Genomic DNA, 21176 nt, shown 5'->3' with positions numbered 1-21176 from the left:
AGTCCAGTAGGGTGGAGCTGAAAAATGCTTTTACCTTCCCGAGCCAGGTCATCACCAAGCCCCGACAACGACACTGTCATACTGTTCTTTGTAGCAGCCACATTCGCGGAAACCAGGATATGTAGGCACAATCATTGGATCGTTTACACCTTAATTGGATTTGGAACGCATCATACCGCATGAACCCCTTACACTTGCTACGCTTTCTTTTTCAACCCCTTCCAGCTTCGAGTTGAACTCCGCGGTCGTATGTCAAGAAGCTGAAAATGCTTCGAGGCAGATTCGACGTCGGGCACACTCACATATGGGCACACACTAAGCTGGGTTCATTACGAATCTCACGCACTATGTTTGGAAGGGTTTTTTTCTTGGTATTATAATTCTTCTTCATCAACTGCCATTCTATACTAATTGGACGGTCTTTCAATACCTAGAAACTCCTAGAGATTCTAGCGCGATGTAGTCTAAACTCCCAATGACAAATTTTGGTCTTCATTCGTTCGCAGTTCGCAGTGACGTGACCATACCCAAGAAAGCTACGAATGAGGTGTAGCTGCCGGATGTCCGTTGTGTGAACCACTCACAGTATTAATGATTATATCGTGGGGTTGTGGTACGGGTTGCAGCGCTTCGAGGGTATATACTGTAAGAATATAGAGACATTACTGTCCAATTCAATCCAAACCCTTGAAGCTGAGTACGCCATTTTTGTGCCCAGTCTGATTCTGCTTCTTGCCCTTGCGTTTCTTCTTTTTGCGCTTCTTGTCCTTTTTCTCCTCTTCACTGCTAGAATCGTCGCTATCATTGTCTGAAGAGTCATCCCTTTCCCTTTTCGACACAGCAGTATCTTGAGTCTCATCTTCAGACTCATCCGCGTCCACTATCGTCGCACCCGCAAACTTCTCCTCCCACACCTTCAGAATCTGCCCACCGCCACTAACCATTCGCCCACCAGCCTCAAAGCTGATGGCCGCGACCCGATCCATCTCGTCATGCCTCAGTGTCGCCACAACCTTATTTTGCCCTATCTCTACAAGCCTTATCGATCCATCACCCAACCCAACCGCGACCGTTGGCCGGGCTGTCACACCCTCCGGCAATCGCGTCAACACATCCAGACTCTCGCCACTCCGGTCCACATGGATACGCTCGTCCTGATCGTCCCACGCACCGCGCTCCCACAGCGTCAGCACACCATTGCCCGCGCCCACAAGGACCTTCTCCCCGCGACTCGAGCCGCGCTTGGCGAGCCCACTGACATATGTGCTACTTAGTAATTCTTCTTCTTGGCTTTCGCTCTGTACCAGCACACCGCGCCGCAAATCCGTCACTGCAAGCGTGGTGCCGCCCGTTGTGACCCATTGCTTGCTGAAGCCAGAGGTAGATTCTGTGGATGCCGGGAGCGGGGTGAGGGAGGATATGTATTCGTCGGTGTGTGGACGGTGGGTTTGTGAGGGGCGGGCGGCGAGCGAGGTGTCTGTGCGGATGTCGTAGAGGTGCAGCGCGGCAGAGTCAGTCGCGAGGAGGAAGGTTTGAGGGGAGACGACGTGGAGCAGGGCCGGGTCTTCGAATTCGAGGGAGGAGCTGAGGCTTTTATCAGTATACTCTAGTCTCAAATGAGACGATTTGTAGATGTGTGGATGGATGTGTTGCATACCGATCTGCGAGGGGCGTGCGTATTTTGCTGCGCACTTGGCCGGTCTCTGTATCTGCGACTTTGACGATGCTATCGGTGCCCGCTGAGTACAGGACTGAGCCGTCGGTACTGTAGTCTAAGGTTCGACAGCTTCCTTGGTGTCTTCTAGTCTTCCATACTGTGTCGACATGCCCAAGACCGTTCTCCGATGCGGTGGTCTCGTCATTCTCGGACCCAGCGTCGCTTGCTACCGGCGGGAGTCGAAAAGTCTGGACATGGCCGCTGACGAGACCAACAGCGACAACAGATTCAGTAGGATGGACGGCTTGGCAATTGAGATCAGAGAGCAGTGGGAGGCTGCAAATTGAGTCGAACATTGGGAATTTTGGCGTCTCCTCGTGTCGGCTCAAAGCTTGAGATGCGGAGAAAATTGAAGACCGCGGAGGTGATAGATGCGATGCGATAGAATTATTATTGAGCTGCCTAAGGCCGAAAGTTTTCAATGGACCCTTTATATTTCATGTAAAAGTTGTGTAATTGTCGGTCAATTGGTTGCCGGGATTCATTAGATACTTTTATTCGGCTAGGGGGTCGTAGGGAATCGAGAGTGACGAACGTCCGGGTTCTGATCTGCCCTTTGGTATGATGTTTCTCTTTTTTTGGTCGCCCTTGATTCCGTTGGTGCCTGAGGCAGATAGAGCCTACCGTGTAGCGTGGACTTCGCGTAGTCACGTGCAATCAATGCTGGTCGGTTGGTAGGTCGGTCTTACATAATCCATAATAGCAGGTGGAGGTTGGTGTTCATCGCTCAAGAGTTAATGGCAAATGCTCACAGCTTCCTCTGCATGATACCTGCACGACAAGAGGCTTCATTCATCTAGCTGTGGATTTCAAGGCCATTGGTACCTAATCTAGCGACACTCGTCATAATCATGAAGGACGCCATAACTTAGGAAGCGAGATCGCTTGTGGTCGTTACAGAACTCGTCGCACTCAGCCAAACCTAGAGAGATGAAATGTCATTCGATACTTTACCTCACCTCTTTCAGATCCTTTGGCTTGTCCGATTTTGCAAACGACGGTCAGCTCTGAAAGTATTTTTGCAACGTCAGCAACAAATCTGGGGTCCATTGGCGCATACATGTGGTTGGGGCATGTAACCTAATATACCATCTTCTGTGGATGCATTACACTTGGACCTTGAAGACCTGACTTGGTAGCTTTAGGAATCAAAGGTATCGTTCGTTGTATGTAAGCACTCGCTGAGTTCTCTCGAATGGGACAGCAGATCGCTATACCGTGTAGAGATGGCATGCGTGTAAACTATAATACTACATGAGTCATCACCAAGCAGAGATAGGCAGAAGCATGGATGCATCTAACATGACCCTAACATTCTCTCACTTGAGTTGACTGTTGGATGTTTGAGATGTAGGCTTTACACTACACCTAATAGGTGTAGTCTTCAAGCCTCCCCCCAGCTCTATCCCGGTCAGGAAGGTTGACTCACTTCAGGCTCGCTGCTTTATAATCAGCGGCTGAGGCACTACCTAGATTTACAAGGGGTAAAAGGGTATAGTTTCTAGGTATGTTGGCTATTATATGGCACGATGATCTCTTGCTGAGATCGGCCGAAACAAACCAACTCAAGCTAATCCAAAAGCCTACCATATCTATTCTTTGAGTCCAGATGCATAGAAACAGTTACTTCTTACTCCCTACCTCCTCATAGGAGTTCCATGTTCTACTCACAGCTTAACACGGCACCCTTCCCTCAAAAACATCCCCTCTACTAGCGACGGATACGCAAGACATGTTCGAAGAGTCCAACAAGTTCCCGTCCAATCACAGTGTCCCAGACCCCTCCCAGAAGACTTCTCCTTCCCATACACACACACCACCAGGTCTCAACCCACGTTCTTGTGTGACTTGCAGGAAGCGCAAAGTGAAATGTGAGAAATTCAGCCTCAGTTTTATGCTTATACTTAATGCAATCCAGGTGACAAGCGAAATCCTTGCGGTAACTGCACTAAAGCCCGAATTGAATGTATATTCCCTTCTCCAGGACGCGCCCCGCGAAAAGCGCGTAAACCTCCAGATGCCGAATTGTTAGAACGACTACGCAAATTAGAGAGTGTTGTCCAGAATTTGGGCGCTCAGGTCGACGATGAGACGTCTCCAACCCAGCCGAAGGTTGAGGAAGACAAAGAAGGCTTCAACCTTATGCGCAAGGTCGCGGATGCACCCGGGCAACATCAAAGAGCAGACGTAGTAAAGAGCAATGGTGTATCTTCTTCTGCCGATCTCACTGTGCCAGGGCTAGAGGCTCGCTTTGGTCGCTTAGTTGTGACTGAAGGCAAAACTAGATACATAAATACCAGTTTCTGGGCAAATCTGAATAGCGAGGTTAGCAAAACCTTTCGTACCATGACCATAATGCTGATATTCCATCGTATCCATAGGTTGAAGATCTCAAAGAGATCTTTGACGAGGCCACTGACGATGAAGAGGACTATCCATCTCCGTCTTCGAATTCGACTTCAAGTCATCAGAACTTCATATTTGGCTTCTCTTCAAGCAATGTCGATATGATTCCTCTCCACCCGTTACCGCGCATGATTCCCAAATACTGGTCGCTATTTAAAGAAAACGTAGATGCACTAGTGAAAGTCTTGCATATACCAACGATCGAGCCGACGATTTTAGACACTGCGAATGGGCTAGCTAGTTTACCCAAAGGCTTGGAAGCCCTGATGTTTACAATATATTATGGTAAGCTCCGCAACTCAGCCCCAAATGCTTCGTCTCTAATTTGATATTTAGGTGCCGCGACAAGTCTCAGCGCCGCAGACTGCATACAACAATTGGGTGAGCCCAGGGATACACTGCTGAGAAGATATCGCTTTGGATTGGAGCAGGCTTTGGCTCGAGCTCACTTTCTGGACTCTCAGGAGATCATCGTCCTCCAGGCCTTTGTGATCTTCCTCATTCTTCTACGTCGGAACGATGACGCGCGTATCATCTGGACCTTGACCGGACTTGTTGTGCGTATAGCTCAGACCATTGGCCTTCACCGTGACGGAACGCATTTCAGCCTTACTCCGTTCGAAATCGAAATGCGTCGTAGGCTATGGTGGCAAGTTTGTATATTGGATGCACGGTCGTCCGAGGACCATGGCTCGGATCCGACCATTTCCGAGGCCCAATTCGACACCCAAATGCCACTCAATGTCAACGATGCGGACCTATATCCCGAGATGAGAGAACTTCCAGAGTCTCGAAAAGGTTTCACAGAAATGACCTTTTGCATCATCCGATTTGAGGTTGCGAACATGTTCCGACAAATTGTCTACGTGCCTCCTGGGCCAGTAAAATGTCCGTCGCAGTTCGCCAACTTGTCGATTCAAGATAAAGAGACGTGGATCACGAATTGCCATACAAGGCTCGAGGAGACGTACTTGAAGGAGGTCGACATGACTATTCCATTGTTCTGGGTCACTGCCACGGGTAAGTCGCTCTCTCATATGTCAACTCAGAGATTCAATCTAACTCGCATAAGTCTCCCGTCTAATATTATCCAAGATGTGGTTAGTCGTCTATCACCCCTTCCAAAGGCTTGATGGTGGTGCGTCCCTTCCCCAAGAAGTCAAAGACAAGCTTTTTATCACCTCCTTGGAAAGCGTTGAGTACTCTATATTACTGGAGACTGAGGAACGCACACGAAAGTGGGGATGGCTGTTCAAGACATGTATGTTTTATCTCCCAACACATGATTTTTTCACGGCTAAAGTTCCAGATGTTCAATGGCATAGCCTTGCTTTTATGCTCTCCGAACTATGCACTCGCACCCGGGGTGAAGCGGCTAAGCGTGCATGGAAAGCGATTGAAGCAACTGTCGCAAGTCGATTTCCCAGCCCATTTACAGATGGCAAGAAGGCGCAATTATGGAAGCCGTTGCGCAAGCTCCTGCTCAAGGCGCGTGTAGCCCGCGATAAAGAGCTGGCTCGTGAACGGCTTGAGCTACAGTCGCAAGGAGCAATCGACGTATCGGATCTACCACAGGACATCACTGGGCCCATTGAGAGCTTCCCAACTATCGACGCCCTTCTGTACGGAGCTAAATTTGACTCACCCTCACTACAGTCACCTAGCGTACTAACAACCATGAACACATCTTTTCCACCCACGAACACGAATACAATGGCCCCCCGAAATAGAGCTGCTGAAGATTTTGCTCAATTCTCGACTATGCCCATGGATTGGCTTATGGATGACCTCAGACATGAAACATATACGAGTCCTGGCGATGATCTGGTCAACTGGTCTAATTGGGACGATATGGTCCGACAATATGGCACGCAGGAAGACCCAGCCGGCATCAACTCAAACACGGCCGGGCTGGGAGGAACTTGGTATTGAAATGGGTAATGAATAATAACGGTGGACTCCTAGATACCTGTCTCTTCTAGAAAGCGTTGTTGGGTGGGTACGGAGTTCTGATTGCACAAAGCTTCGGCCATGGCGTCTGGGATACCCAATCATGACTCACTGTAACAATAGCTGTATTTACTAAGTACACTTCGCTCCCGGCATTACCTAATTGTCCATAAGGATATATATTGTCAATCCTGCCTTGTCCTTAACTACTATTGACATTTCAAGATCTTGGCGATTGTAGTTCGTGATCATGAAATCAATATTAAGACCATGTTAGACATATCCGGAATGAATCGGCCGAGAAATGGTGAAGACAGTCGATGGCGACTTCTGTGAATTGTCTGCATACGTAAGCGGTGATAGAATGCTTGTGTATATAGGTCACGACTACTTTATCATCTGAGTCTCAACAACTATCTTTTTCTTTTCCGCGCCTCTAGCTTCCACTTGGCTGAAGCCATCTCCAGGTGACTTGTATACTTGAAGAATGCACACACCTTCATCTGGGATGATATATATACTCTTCTTCGAGCCCCTGCAGGTATAGTGAAGTCAGACTTAAGTTGTGTAATTCTAACCATCACATATCTCAACTGCAAAGAGATGACAAGCCCCTTAAGCACAAAGAAGGATAACTTAAGAGACTTCGTTATCTGCACTCTACGTGAGCCTGAGACTGGCTCCACCGTGAAAGTGCAGGAGCAAGGTGAGGTCCATATTAGCGACGCTTCAGTGATTTTGCTGACCCGACATCTTAGAAGTTTCATCAATATGACCGACCAGCTGAAATAGTAGATTTGATGTTCCTCGCATAGTATGGTCATTCGGGGAGCTTTTGCAGGGTCGCTTAGCTTCCAAGATTCGCAGACGGTTCTAGTACGCCATCTTCAGGTTTTGTGAAAATTCTATCAATGGAGCAGTCATATAGCAAGACGCTCATGACAGCTGAAGACATTCATGATAGATTCTGCCTCTCAGGTGCAGTATATATTCCTCAGTTACTGGTCAAGAGTACTCAAGAGGAGAGTGAATAGTACTTTCGAAAGTCCGATGTGCTAGCCATGGGGTTCTTTCACGCGTTTCTCAAAAACCCCATGCCGCAGCGATCGATGCTTATACCCGGCACACGACGCATACACTCGGTTGCCTGGGCTATTTCAGCTCTTTCGACGTCCGCATGGTTGCCATGTCACCGTAGACAGTACATGAAAGCTGTGGTGCTATATCAGTGCATGAACAACACGTGCAGACCGCCAGTCTGCCATGATACATATTTAGCCATACCATACTCCTCTTTCTTCTTGCCCTTCTATCTTACCACACACTTTTCAGTTTCACGAAGACTCAGTCTTATTCATTACAATCCTCAGTTTCTATTCATCGAAGTCTCTGGTAGACCTCTACATCTTCAGTCTATAGCTGCTGCTAGACTCGGATCTTACACGCACCTCACAGTGCCTTAGGTCGAATTCATATCTCCTGTACCTGGATTGCTACATCGCAGTCATGTACCATCCAACTTCGGAGCAGAATTGGGAATTCCAGATCAATCCCGAAAGCCCTTATAGCAACACACAACAACCCGGTCAGCCTTACTACGGGGCATCAGGAATGAACTCTTCGTCACCCGTGATAGAGCCTTCACCGCGTCATATACATGGGCTCCCAAAGTACGAAGCCAACATTGGGATTGGAACCGGTCAGTTATCACAAGATGACTTGAACAATTTTGACTTCAAGATTGCGAAAGCTCTCCAGGTTCAGGGTGGAATCGACCATCTCTCACCCGATGACCGCTCTTCCTTCGGCAATATCATGCAGAATACAGAGTTCAAGATGTCTGATCAGCAACAGACAATGAACCATGCTTCTCATTATACTCTGCAGTTACAGAGACAGCAGACGGAGTTACATATGCAGCAACTGCAACAGAGACAGCAGCAACAAAGACAATGGAGGCAGCAGCAGCAGCAGAATGCTTTTAATCATCAGCGCTTTCAGCAGATCATACAAAACAACTCTGCCGCTACCCCACTGAGCGGGACGCCGATGGACTTTCAGACTCAAGATCGGCACAATGCCGCGTCCTACCAGAATGAAACGCCTTCATCATCTTTTATTCCAAACGACGAGCTGACGAACTTCGGAGTTAGGGAAAGATATAATTCTACTGCCCTGATGAACTCACCAGAGCCGCTTCTTCACATCGCCATTCCTCCCTCAGAGAATGGTTTCTGTAACTTCCAAGGTCCCGTCCAGGCAAAGGCATACATTGACGAGAGAAAGCATTGGAAGAATCAGGACACTAATGCTCCGCTGACCGACCAAGAGCTACGTCCGTATGCGGAAGCCATATTCGAGGCCATGATCAGCATAGGAAAGGATAAGTACAGACCAAAAGTACCCGACCCGAAACACTGGGGAGCTGGACAATGGACTCTACGCCAGATAGAGGCTCGTGCCTGGCATGTAGCGGTAATACTCCTCTTCATCGAAGCTTTCAGTGCATTGTTGACGTTTTGTACAGGACCTTACCGCTAAACTTCACCGCCTCGGCGACAACATGTGGGTTGCTCAAGGCTGTAAGAGTCGTATCTCTATGCGCGATACACAACTCAGCTTCGTCGAACGCATCGATCTTATTTGTAAAATCCTTCGTGTAAGTCTCTTCGCTTTTTTCTTGGAAACTAAGGATCATTCTTCTTTCCTCGCCTATTCTGTCTGACTCTTTGACAGAAGATGCACAACACGTGTACCGAGGTCATGAACGGCCAGAAACTTGACATCCTCATTCCTGGCCCAAACAAGCTGATGAAGCGTATTATTTCTAATGCCTCCGGAAATGAGAAGAAGAAGGGTTTGCTCGAGACAGGCAAGAAAGCAAAAGCGCGGGGCTGGGCCATTGATTTTGGCGAGGAAGAAGATGAAGATGCCGAGGGAGAAGGAGAAGAAGACGGAGATGAAGAGTACGTTGAAGAGACTGTCGAAGTTGAAGATAGTCCCAGTCTTCGTAGCTCGAGAGCTACGGCTGAGAGAGGCCGTCGTTTACGTCTAGGGCTCCGCGTCGATGGTGATCTAGCACATAAAAGTCGATCAACAACATGAGGGGTGTTGGATACATCGACAAGACCATTAATGGTGATCATACTTACTAGTTGTATTATACCCCGGACTCTGGAGTTTCTGGTATTGTTTGGTATATCGAGCGTTTATGACGACATCAGCCACGAAGTGTGTCAGCATGTCGCGAATTTAGGCCATGATATCTCTTTTCCCTTTTTGGATGTTCTTTTTATCTCGACTTCTTGTCCATCTTCACGATGCCTTTTGAACTATGGCGTCTAGTTTCTTTCACGATACCCCTTTCGATAGTCCTTTGTTGTCGGAGCGTCTTGCATGCGAGGCTGGAAATTCTTTGTATCCGCCTTGAGCGTATCATTCGAGCGCTTCATTCTTTGTCTTTGGGCCAGCTGACATCAGTGTCGAGCACTTCATTCTTTGTACCTGACTTAGAATTAGCGTTGAGCTTTTTAAATCATACGTTCATAGAGATAATGATAATATTTATTATCCGTTTGATGCGTTCGTTGGATTTATGAATGATTGGTGTTGACACTATTTTTTGACCATCAAGATCTTGGAATCTAGCACGCTCCAGGAGGTGCTCAACAATGCACACAATAATAACCCGGTCCCGTCGGCTCGACCCCGGGGTCATGTCTATGAGACTTGGAAATAGGACAACTGATGAAATACACTGTTACGTGGACATTCTAAAGAGGATAGACATACCGATTATAGCACTCATTTGCTATAGGATATCTTTGAGATGACTCTGATGATCACTACGATACGTTCGAGTAATACGTATCAACTGTACATCTCGATACTTCCTTTAGATGATCCGTTGATACATTATTAGCCCCAAACTCATCTTTTGACTAAACGAAGCTACTACTAAAGTACACAACGTTCTGTCCATATCAAGTCTGCTATGGATGTGGTACTTTGCCATACATCGCCATGTTCCCCATACCTTATCCTGCTTGAGGAAAATCCATATTCCATGCCCTTTTTCCATTTGGTACGTCCCATTCTACAGCTTAAGAACTGTCAAATATCTACCTATCTACTGACTCGTGCCTTTATAGAACTCGGCTACTCTTAAATCAGACAGACGCGTTCCCATTCATCAAACTCCCTTGAATTAGTCGATTTGTACTCCTTGAGATACCATAAACGAGTTTATACCCCCTTTCCTACAAAGTTCTCCTGCCAAACGATCCTATAATCGAACAAGCATAATCGGACATCGGAATAATAAAGATATGTTTTTAAAGGGTAACGCACAAGCGATCTACGGCAGTGGAAGGTAGAACTAGGTACACACTTGGTATCACGAAGATATTGTCATGCAGTTTCGTGGATTCGAAGAATATCAGATATGAAGATGAGCCTTATCAATCATTCCGCGGGCCTCGTAGTTAAGAAAATCTTTTGCAAACAACCAAGTGTAAAGAGCTAAGTTTGGTCAACGCTCATTGTAGTAACCGTGAAGGTATCTATGCTGAGTGGCGATCTTACAAGTGACATTTTTATATATTTTCGGCATTCTGTAAATGTCCTGGTCTTGAACAGCCGTCGAGATTTGATAGTACTTAGTCCGGAATGCCTCAATAGTAGGATACATCTGCATTAAGCCAAGTATCTACTTTGCCGGTAAGTATTGAATCATTTCATGGAGCAGTCAAATGCCCCTGAGATTATCAAAACGGTCGGTTCTTCTTCCCATTGCCATTAAGACGTGCCTACTGGCATAGACATGGAATTACCCTATGTAGGGATCGATAAGGTCTGCCAGGAGACATTTGATTTGATGTCATATCCAGGTACAATCAGACACGTCAGGTACGAATAGACAGTATCGTATTGTCGTGTTGGTGGCGGCCGAGTACGACAGTGTTCGGCTGATCACACAATACTGACGGAGGCAGCTGCTTGCCGAGCCGTCTAAGTGATAGACTACCTCTGTATATGCCTTGCTAAGCCTTACGAGATGATATAGAACCTACAACACTGTGCCTAATACGTACGATGAGTCGGTAGTATCGTGATTTGGTCACAAGGCAACCCCTGTTCGTCGGGCCTATAGAAGGGTATCAACAAAGACACACTGTAAATAGAGTGTTTCAATTGCCACTACCTGGCTCGCCGGACGATATTTCTCGGTACTAGTACCGTCAAAACTGAGGCTTAGGACAGTCACGACATCGCTTAGCACGTGGAACAGAACAGAAATACTGTCCACAACTTTGCCGTCCTCAGGTGCATATAGTCCCACTATATCTCCCTTTTCTCTTCTTCTTCCTTCTTCCTTTCTTCACCATCTTGACTTTGTTCTGGAGAAGCCTTCTGCCTTTCACGATCAGAGATCTTTCACCCTTTACTCTGTGCTGACCCCTGAATGGACATTTCATCTTGAAGTTGACAAGCATTGAGGTCAAGCAAAGCAAACATCACGACAAACATCACGATATAGAGCAGTTTCACAGCTTTTGCAACTCTGTTTCCCCCTAAACGACAACACATCTGGGTCGGATAAGCTTTGAACCAGAACAGAGTTTACAAGAGCGAAGAGAGTGACGCCCGACCCGTAAGTACAAATACACTCCTCGTTCACACGATATTGACAGATCTTCATCACTAGACGAGTACAGTATCACCCGAAACATCTGAGCGACGAAGTCCAGAACAGGAACCACGCCCCATACCGAAGAGAACACCTATTCACAGAAGATCTGTCCGATATGGCTGGTCAGGAGAACCACCAGTCTACGCACAACGGAAATGCTCCTCCGTTTAATCTACACGAACTACAGGAACTCACAAATGAGGGTTTGGACGGAGACAATAATGCCTTTAGCCAGTATATCTCTAACTCGGATGGTTTCACAACAAGCAATCAAACCAACAGTCGTTTCTTGCAACCTCCTAGGGGCATACAAAACCAGAATCCTCTCCGTTTTTCTCAAGCTAGCCAAGGGTTCACAAATCAGACTCCTCACGGCGTTCCAAATCCGTCCCTCTACGGCTTTCCGAATCAGACTCCTTACGGCCTTCCCAGTCAGACATTCGGTTATACGAATCCAGTTGCTCAGAGATTTCCGAGTCAGGCGACCCAGAGCCTCATGGACACCCATCGGGTTGGTGATCAGCGAACCAACTTGACCAGATCCCTCAATGCTTCATTTGGGGACGAAAATGAGTCTCCTCCTAGTTTCATCCGCGCGAAGAGACCTGATATCTATACCCAAGCACCAAGGAGTGCGAAGCAGACCCCGAATCACGGAAATATAAGTTCCCAATCCCAGTCTAAAACTTACCAGCAAGCGCCAGGCCTTACTGGTACCCCACAGAGTGAATCTCCACAGGTTACCCAGGCTCGAGTATATTCCAATCCACGTCAGAGACCTAGTTCGAACCCATCGCAGCAGCTCCACGCCGCCTCCTATCCCGTTCCGGAAAGCCCCCAATCAGACTCCAGGATTGCTACTCCTGCTATCACCATCAAGTACCCAAATGACAATGATCTGCTCTCCAAACCGGCTCCTCCAGTCTCCCAAATTCCTGGCACATTTGGCGAATGGCAAGGCTACTTTCAAAACTATGCTGCCGCTCACGCCTGGCGCAATCGTCCAGCCTGGACTCTCGAGCCGGATCCCTCTGTGCCCCGTACTGACGCCGAGAAACTACAATACGTCAAGCTCGTGGCCACCGCCATTGTCGACATCAGCGAGATCAAAGATCGCCCAGACGCCAAAACCCAGTTGATCCCACGTTTTACGGAGGGCAAGTACCCTCAGCAAGACGTCGAAGCAGGCGCCTGGCGCATCGTTGAAGACACGGTCCGCCTGCACACATACGGCGCCGTGGCCTACCTACACCCCAACGCCAACTCGTCCACCCTGACCGACCGCGATCTGTCCTTTACCGCACGTATTGCCTCCATCTGCAAGAACCTCCGCCAGTTCAAGAGCCTGTGCCAGCGCGCCATGGGCAACGAGAACATCGTCAACCTGATCCAGGGCCCCAAGAAGCAGCTCCGACGAAACCTTCAAAACGTCACCAACAACGAGACCAAAAGTGAACGTCTCAAGATGCTCAGCACAAAGAAATTCCAGGCCCTCACCGCTGCCGAAAAAGCCGCGCTGAGCGACATGACGGGCATCAAGAAACGCAAGCCCTCGCGTCGTTCCCGTGGTGAAACCGCGTCTGCGCTCGACGACGACGATGACGACTCCTTCGGCCACGACCCGGAGCTCGACTCGGAGGGCGAATTCAAGCCACCCCTGCCGTCGAAGCGTACACGCAGAACCACCGACACACTAACCGGCCCTGTCACCCGTCGTCGCTCGCAGATGCAGCAGCAACAAGAGCAGCAGCGCCAGCCGAAGCAGCACCAAAGCGACCTCACCGCCACATCTTCGCCTCCGCCCTTCAACATCCCCGCAGGCCCCTCGACGGCACTCCGCTCGCACCCAGCGCACAACCTGCGCCAGACCCAGACCCAGACCCAGACCCAGACCCAGACGGGCCACAGCACCGCGCCCTACACGGGCTTCCCGATCGTTGCAAATCCGGCATATGGATTCAATAACAACAATAGCAGCAGCAGTGGCAATAACAACAACAATAACAGTAGCAGCGACGGCGGTATCCACGATGACATTCCGCAGACGTGGTCGTACGCCGATCAGACGTTCGGCAACAACATGCCTGGCGGCGCGGGCTCCGAGAGCCGGTTTGGATTTGGAGGAGATGGCACTATGGACCAGTACGAGTTGCCACAGGCTGATGATACTGATGGCTTTGGTGAAGAGGTGTTTGAGCGCTTTTATGGCGAGTAGGGGAGGGGGTCAGGGGCAAGGGGCTAGGGGTCAATGAAATAAGGGAATTTTGCATGGAACAGCAGGGCCTTGGTTTAGATACAGTTCCATTGACACGATCTGAAGCGTGTGACTTGGATAGCTAGCGCGGGATCTATGGGCGCGGGCTACATGAATTGCGCATTGATTGACGCATGTTTGTATTTTTTAGTATCTTGGGTTTCTTTGGAAAGATAGTTGAAAGTAGAAATTGAACTATATTACAGCTGATAATACTCTTGTCTTTCTCTTGAGGTCCATAAGCTTAGTGTTATTCTCTTAGGTCTCTACATATTGAGTCTGATAGATAGTATAGACTACTGGAGTTATAGTAGACTATAGGATATATTATTACTATACTAAATATAATGCATCAGAACCTAGCTAAGTATAAGAGTAGATTTAAAATACAGCTAGTAGACATTAAGAGAGTTATACTTAGCTTTAATATTGCGTATTTAGTAGCAGTAGATATAGAGCAAGAGTATTCAGCTAGAGTAGAGAAGCAGTTGAAGATATAGCTAGAAGTCATTAACGAGGTTATACTGATTGGGAAGTTACCAGACTCTCTAGTTTTTACGGCCCATTCTGACGAGCTTGAAGCGAACCGTCCTGTTCGAGTGGCTAGGCTAAAGGAAGGCGCAGCGTGACTGATATACAAAGGTTCTCTCGATAAGTACAAGCATTTGCTGACTCTTGACTTTTCATTCGATGCAACACTCTCGTCCGCAAGACTGAAACTTAACTTTTGCTGGTTGGACCTGCTGGGCGGTTAAACAAACCACTCGGAACATTTCGCAACGACAAAATGACTATGCTTATCTCTGTGGAAAGTTTTACAGAGAAGCTTAGGTATGATAGTTTATCTATTACGTACTGAGAAAGAAGAAGGCGTACGTGGACAATGGCGAAAACTAATGCCCGGCTCTAGAACTGCCTAATCTAGGCGATTGTGCATCACCTGAAGAGGCAGCTAGCTCAAGTCTTGACTTGTTTCGTAGTCGATCCTAATATAAGAGAGTGGACCCAGAGTATAGAAGTAGATCTAGCTATAAGCAGAAGACAAAAGGATGATTACACCAAGTTCGAGACTTTACTATAAGTATAGTAAATACGAAAGAAGAGGTATTATCTAGAAATTAAGAGTAGATCTAGCTATAGCTAGTACATAGTAATGAGATTCTCATAAGCCAGACGACTAGATTATGACCTTAGCTTGACTGGACAAAATGATTTACACGAGAGAAGAGAGCGAGTCCAGGCATAGCCAGAAGGCTAAAATACACTTCTACTCCCTTCTATACCCCGAAACGCGCGTAGTAGACGTGACATTACGAGGCCCACTCACGGCCATGCCGTTGAAACTTGATTCGGGATGGAGGGTTGAGCGGTGGTCGAGGAGTTGGGTCGTGCGTTAATACGAAACATGGCAGTGAGTAAGTCCGTAGAGGGCTGACAAATACAGTAGCGCCAAGCCGCCGACGGGATAGGCACGTGATATGGATGTGAGGAGAAGATATCACGTGATTTGAAGATGAACAGTAATTCGGAAAGGCGATAAGGAACAGAATCAAGACGGAGGTGAAACTGTAGGGGTCCTTGGCCTTGCATGCATGGATACGTGACGCGTAATCTAGCTGGTCATGTTGATGCGGAGTGGGGAGATGAGGCAATGGGCATCTATCAAGCTGATGGCCTGTTGTCAGAACGATTCTCTAGTCGGGGCGACGGTGGGACTGATGGAAGCTGGAAGACATGAAACATTTGGTACTATGTCTATGTATCATGTATGTGTGTGTATATGTCTGTGTATATGTGTGTGTGCATGCATAGGAAGACCCATGCATCTCCATGGCTTGGCTGCTGCACGCCGTGTTTGGGCACCACCCAGTCACAACACTCGCCGCCGGGCGTATCTGTTGTATTACCATTCATTGTTGTCTAACTCGGCTAGCGGCTGTGGGGATCATGCGATGAAGACGAACCAGTGGAGAGTTGGGAGTGTGGAGAGTGGAGTATCTGGGGTAGCCATGATGCATGAGTCGTGCGAGCATCAGCATGTAATAGTAACGACAGCAGCGATATTGATAATGCTATGTGATAGAATCACCTCGAGCGAGAGTCTAGACTCCAGATTGAACCGCGTGCTCTCCTTGTGGCTTATAGACGTGTCAGGGTTGATCGCCAGCCCGATGAAGATGAGGAGCGACAAGTGACACGAAGCCCAAGACAAAGACGAGACGCGGCAGTTCAGTGCGAGAGGAATTAAGTCATTACTGTAGTGTGGAGATGCTCGGATGAGAAGAATATTGCTGAATTAGTTCTATCAATCAATACTGACCATACCTGGATGCCTGGGGCCTGGGGTCTGGCCTGTCTGGACCTCCCCAGCTGCCGTTCCGAGATGCCGTCGTCAACAGCTCCTCCAAGACCTCAGCGTGTTTCGACGTTGACGTTCATTTTCAATTCGGCCTCTCTTCCCGTCTGTCTCCAGGACACAAATATCCGTCCGTCGCCCTCTCGCAAGTGGTGGATTCTTCCGTCCACCTTTGAGCCAACCATCCATCGCTGTTCCCGCTATGCCCGAATTCTACCCCGAAAAAGACGTCGCTGTCCATCCCTCCGAGTCCGACCTCAATCCTACAGACAACCATGTTGAGAACTTGCACGATGCTGCTGCGAAAGGCCATGCCGCCACTGACAGGCATGCCATCCTCTACTCCTTCACACGCCTGTCTTCCTAACACTCTCTAGCCACGGAAACGCGTTGATTGTCTTTGACAAGGATGCTGAGGCTCGTCTGCGCTGGAAGATTGACCTCTACATCGTTCCCACCGTCGCCCTCCTCTACCTCTTCTGCTTCATCGACCGCGCCAATGTCGGTATGTGACTTCACAAGCCCAGTCAATCCTTCAAAAAGCCGACAAGCTGACCACTTCCAGGAAATGCTCGTCTCGCAGGCCTCGAGAGAGACCTTAAGCTCAAGGGCTATGACTACAACCAACTCCTCAGTGTCTTCTACGTCTCCTACATCGTCTTCGAGATCCCCTCCAACATGATGTGCAAATGGGTCGGCCCCGGCTGGTATATTCCCGCTATCTCGCTGGGCTTCGGAATCGCCTCTCTCGGCACCGCATGGGTTACAAACCTGTCTGCTGCCTGCGGTGTGCGCTTTCTGCTTGGTATTTTCGAGGCTGGCATGCTGCCTGGTATTGCCTACTATTTATCGAGATGGTACCGCCGTTCAGAGCTTGCGTTTCGCCTGTCGCTATATATCGTCATGGCACCCCTAGCCGGCGCGTTCGGTGGCCTTCTGGCGTCTGGCATTCTCAAGCTTGAGTCGTTCGCGGGTCTACGCGAATGGCGCATGATCTTCGCAATTGAGGGCATCATCACCATCTGCCTCTCTGTCATCTCATTTTTTACCCTGACTGACCGGCCTGAAACCGCACGCTGGCTTTCACGGGCAGAAAAGGACCTGGCCATCGCCCGCGTCAAGAGCGAGCGCGTCGGCATTACCGAAGTGCTCGACCGCATCGACACGGCCAAGACGCTTCGCGGTATCTTCTCTCCTGTCAGCATCGGCACCAGCTTGATCTTCCTGCTCAACAACATTACGGTGCAGGGTTTGGCCTTCTTCGCGCCTACGATTGTGCGCACCATATACCCCAAAAACACCGTCATCTACCAGCAACTGCGCACCGTGCCGCCCTACGTTGTCGGCGCATTCTTCACCCTCCTTTTCCCGTTCCTGTCGTGGCGCTATGATCGGAGAATTATCTTCTTCATCATATCCTCGCCCCTCGTCATGATCGGCTACATCATGTTTCTTGCCTCCACAGACGCCCAAACGCGCTACGGCGCTACGTTTATCATTGCGTCTGGCGCATTCTCCTTTGGCGCGCTGTGCAACGCCCAGGTGTCGGCAAATGTCGTGTCCGACACGGCGCGTTCCTCAGCTATTGGCCTTAACGTCATGATGGGAAATGTCGGAGGCTTAGTGTCGACGTGGTCCTTCCTGCCGTTCGACGGCCCCGACTACCATATCGGTAACGGTCTCAATCTCGCGACCAGCAGCACCATATTGCTTCTGAGCTGTGCGCTGCTGTGGTGGATGAAGAGCGATAACAAGAGGCGCGGGCGGCGTAATGTCGAGGCCGAACTGGCCGAACTGGATCAGCGCAAGGTGCAGGATCTGGACTGGAAGCACCCAGGTTTCAGGTGGAAGCCGTAGTTTGAGGACGGGGTCATACCTTTTATAAAGAGTCATTGCACGGGGTCACGATGAGATGTCTGTATATTTTTGTTCTTTTGACTGTGTAAGGGCTTGCGGTCTGTATATAACGCGCTATGCATGTCTTCGATACATCAGTACATGAATACATGTGTTTGTGTCCAACAGCGATCCGTGCAACCTCACACTCTGAGTGGTTAATGCATGCATGTATGCTACGCATGTATGTAAGCTTGTGTCTGGGCGAGTCGGTATATCTTATTCGTCCACCTATGCATCATTCGTCAAGCCATATGTATATACATATGTGCACGTGTATATCTGAATATACACCCGCCCTCTCTCTCACGCTACCAGCCCTATATCTCGATGAATATACATGACTAATAAGTAAATACGTCTCAAACGTGCTGTAGATTTTCGTAGTGAGCCTAGTGATAAATGAGCGCTCCACAGCCCGCACCACGCGGGACGACTGGAGACGGGACTGGCAAAGACGACGGGCACTAATTTACCCCGCAAAACACACGAAACGCCCCCTAAAAGACGGCAGCGACGAGCGGGTTGTTTGTGGGTCTGGGCTGCTGTGTGGCACGTGAATTGGAAAGTGGTGGGAGTGGCGCTAGGCAGAAGGAGGTTAGGCCGATGGAGGGGGCGGGTACACGTGAGGCGGGCAGGGATGATGCCTAATGATTACCTTAGCTAACTGCTGATCATGATTAGGTCGGCTTGCTTGGCTTCGGGCAGGCTGTGTATGGATGATGTATTTTGTGGGGTTAATGTGCTGAGAGGATGAGAGTGAGAGGAGAGTTTTGTAGTGTTGTGTGCTATGTTGTGTGATGCTGTGCTGTGCTGATAGGGCAAGTAGGTGTGATCTGGAGGAGGTATAAATCGTTATTATATGCGGTGACATCCCATCTGCACGTATAATTACACGCACACGCACACGCACACACACATACACACCTACACCTAAACCCACACGACCGCAAATAAGCACCACCATCATCATAACCACCCATGGCACCCGCACGCATCATCGATACGCCCGTCGTCACGAACACATACGACTACATAGTATGCGGCGGCGGCACAGCCGGCTGCGTGATCGCCGGACGCCTGGCCGAAACCACAACGACACGAATCCTCCTCATCGAAGCTGGGCCAGACAGCAAGGACCTGGCCACAATGCACATGCCGGGCGACTGGATGGGCAACTTCGACAATAATAAGACGGACTGGAACATCGTCACAGAGCCGATGGCAGGCGCGAATGGACGACGGGTCAAGTGCTCGCGCGGGCGGTTCCTGGGCGGCTCGTCTGGGGTGAATGGCACGTTGTGTATCCGGGGCACGCGGCAGGACTATGATGACTGGGGGCTGGAGGGCTGGGGCGGGGAGGATGTGTTTGGATATATGAAGAAGGCGGAGACATTTCATCCGAGTGCGCGGTTGAAGGGGGCTGCGGGGGTTCATGGAACTGAGGGACCGCTGCATGTTGCGTCGCATGAGCTGGCGCCGATTAGTGAGCGGGTGATGGAGAGTATGGTTGAGAAGGGGTTGCCGCTTTGTGAGGATATGTTTTCGACTGGGGAGACGGCGCATGGGTGTGGGCATGTGCCTAGGACGATACATCGGGGTGTGAGGACGACGGCGGCTGATTTTGTGACTAAGGGGTTTAAGAGGGAGAATATCACCATCATGACGGATGTTACTGTCGATAAGATTGTTGTGGAGAGCCAGGGGGATGGTTTGAGGGCGACTGCCGTGGATCTTGTAGCTGAGAATGGCACAAGGTCGAGAGTGGGTGCGTCGAAAGAGGTCATCGTCAGTGCTGGTGCGTATTGCTCGCCTGCTATCCTGTTGCGATCGGGCATCGGCGCGAAAGATGAGCTTGAGAAGCTAGGCATCGAGTGTGTCGCAGATCTACCAGGTGTTGGGAGGAACCTCATGGATCATATCGTGAGCGGTCTTGTGTCATTCACCCACTCTTCTTGTGGCTAACCTCCGCTCCAGTTGACCTTTCAGTTCTACCAAGTCACCGAACCGGGGCTTACGTACGACTCTCAAGTCTTCCACGATCCTCAAGGCCTGGCTAAGCTCAGGAAGCAATATGGCGATACAAAGTCTGGCTTCCTGAGTGTATTTCCCTTCGGTGCCTTCTGCTTCGCCCGCCTCGATGACCGACTCGAGGATTGTGAAGCATGGAAGAACGCACCGAGAAAGCCTGGACGTGACCCTATGGGCCTAGCACCGAACCAGCCAAACATAGAGATGTGGAATACCGAGCTGTATGGCGGTCCCAAGCAGTTTGACAGCTACCCAATCGATGGCAGCCATACCTTCGCCATGTGCACATTGCTCTTCAACTCCAACTCTCGCGGATCGGTCAGGCTTGCGAGCTCCGACCCGCTGAAGAACCCTCTGGTCGATCATAACTACCTCGACCACGAACTCGACCTACAAGTCCTGGCCGAAGCGTGTCGGTATTCGAACGAAATCGTGATGGAGGGTGTCGGCACCAAGAACATCGTCAAAGGCAGTTGGCCTCCAGGGTTGAAGCACCATACACACAAAACACGAGAAGACTGGATCCCGCACGTCAAGAACAGTGCCACGACCTGTAAGTCTATTCTATCCTGTTATGCTCGGGCTAGATACTGAAATGCTTCCGCTGCAGGCTACCATGCTTCTGGCACGTGCAAGATGGGCAAGTCTGATGATCCGATGGCGGTGCTTGATGAGAAACTACGCGTGCGTGGTATTGACGGGCTACGTGTTGCCGATGCTAGTGTGATGCCAATTGTGAATAATGGACATACCCAGATGGCCACTTACGCTATTGCTGAGAAGGCTGCGGATTTGATCAAGGCGGATGCGAGATAGAGAGGGAAAATCTCAGAGATAGATGTACATAAGAGGCATACACTATATCTATCTTTGA

General features: G+C 49.4%; 6 protein-coding genes across 6 annotated transcripts; 5 read left to right on the top strand and 1 right to left on the bottom strand.

Annotated features, from left to right (window-relative positions):
• Positions 1-399: 399 nt before the first annotated feature.
• Positions 400-2376, bottom strand: EJ05DRAFT_118282 (WD40 domain-containing protein). Its single transcript, XM_033739047.1, has 2 exons — positions 1658-2376; positions 400-1584 (listed from the first exon to the last, which is right to left on the bottom strand). The coding sequence occupies exons 1-2, from the start codon at positions 2011-2013 to the stop codon at positions 675-677; spliced, it is 1266 nt and encodes a 421-aa protein (XP_033597433.1). The 5' UTR covers positions 2014-2376; the 3' UTR covers positions 400-674.
• An 838-nt stretch (positions 2377-3214) lies between these two features.
• Positions 3215-6281, top strand: EJ05DRAFT_467985 (uncharacterized protein). The gene is made up of 6 exons (XM_033742862.1): positions 3215-3588; positions 3636-4042; positions 4099-4408; positions 4460-5143; positions 5196-5384; positions 5433-6281. The coding sequence occupies exons 1-6, from the start codon at positions 3450-3452 to the stop codon at positions 6053-6055; spliced, it is 2352 nt and encodes a 783-aa protein (XP_033597432.1). The 5' UTR covers positions 3215-3449; the 3' UTR covers positions 6056-6281.
• Positions 6282-7479: 1198 nt separating this feature from the next.
• Positions 7480-9178, top strand: EJ05DRAFT_519691 (uncharacterized protein; the record flags this gene model as incomplete). The annotated part of the gene is made up of 3 exons (XM_033748728.1): positions 7480-8548; positions 8601-8732; positions 8810-9178. Exons 1-3 carry the CDS (start codon positions 7580-7582, stop codon positions 9176-9178), a joined length of 1470 nt encoding a protein of 489 aa, XP_033597431.1. The 5' UTR covers positions 7480-7579.
• A 2702-nt stretch (positions 9179-11880) lies between these two features.
• On the top strand, positions 11881-13980 carry EJ05DRAFT_503295 (uncharacterized protein; the record flags this gene model as incomplete). Its single annotated transcript, XM_033747399.1, has 1 exon — positions 11881-13980. The coding sequence occupies one exon, from the start codon at positions 11881-11883 to the stop codon at positions 13978-13980; it is 2100 nt and encodes a 699-aa protein (XP_033597430.1).
• A 2450-nt stretch (positions 13981-16430) lies between these two features.
• Positions 16431-18373, top strand: EJ05DRAFT_478804 (MFS transporter). Its single transcript, XM_033744532.1, has 3 exons — positions 16431-16702; positions 16753-16880; positions 16941-18373. Exons 1-3 carry the CDS (start codon positions 16578-16580, stop codon positions 18230-18232), a joined length of 1545 nt encoding a protein of 514 aa, XP_033597429.1. The 5' UTR covers positions 16431-16577; the 3' UTR covers positions 18233-18373.
• An 879-nt stretch (positions 18374-19252) lies between these two features.
• Positions 19253-21118, top strand: EJ05DRAFT_442409 (alcohol oxidase; the record flags this gene model as incomplete). The annotated part of the gene is made up of 3 exons (XM_033742033.1): positions 19253-20194; positions 20249-20855; positions 20913-21118. 3 exons carry the CDS (start codon positions 19253-19255, stop codon positions 21116-21118), a joined length of 1755 nt encoding a protein of 584 aa, XP_033597428.1.
• Between the last annotated feature and the right edge of the window lie 58 nt (positions 21119-21176).

Source organism: Pseudovirgaria hyperparasitica, assembly GCF_010093815.1.
Source record: "Pseudovirgaria hyperparasitica strain CBS 121739 unplaced genomic scaffold EJ05scaffold_14, whole genome shotgun sequence".
Classification (NCBI taxonomy): domain Eukaryota; kingdom Fungi; phylum Ascomycota; class Dothideomycetes; order Acrospermales; family Acrospermaceae; genus Pseudovirgaria; species Pseudovirgaria hyperparasitica.
The sequence above is the reverse complement of the archived record's forward strand: the minus strand, read 5'-3'. Positions and strand labels throughout refer to the sequence as shown.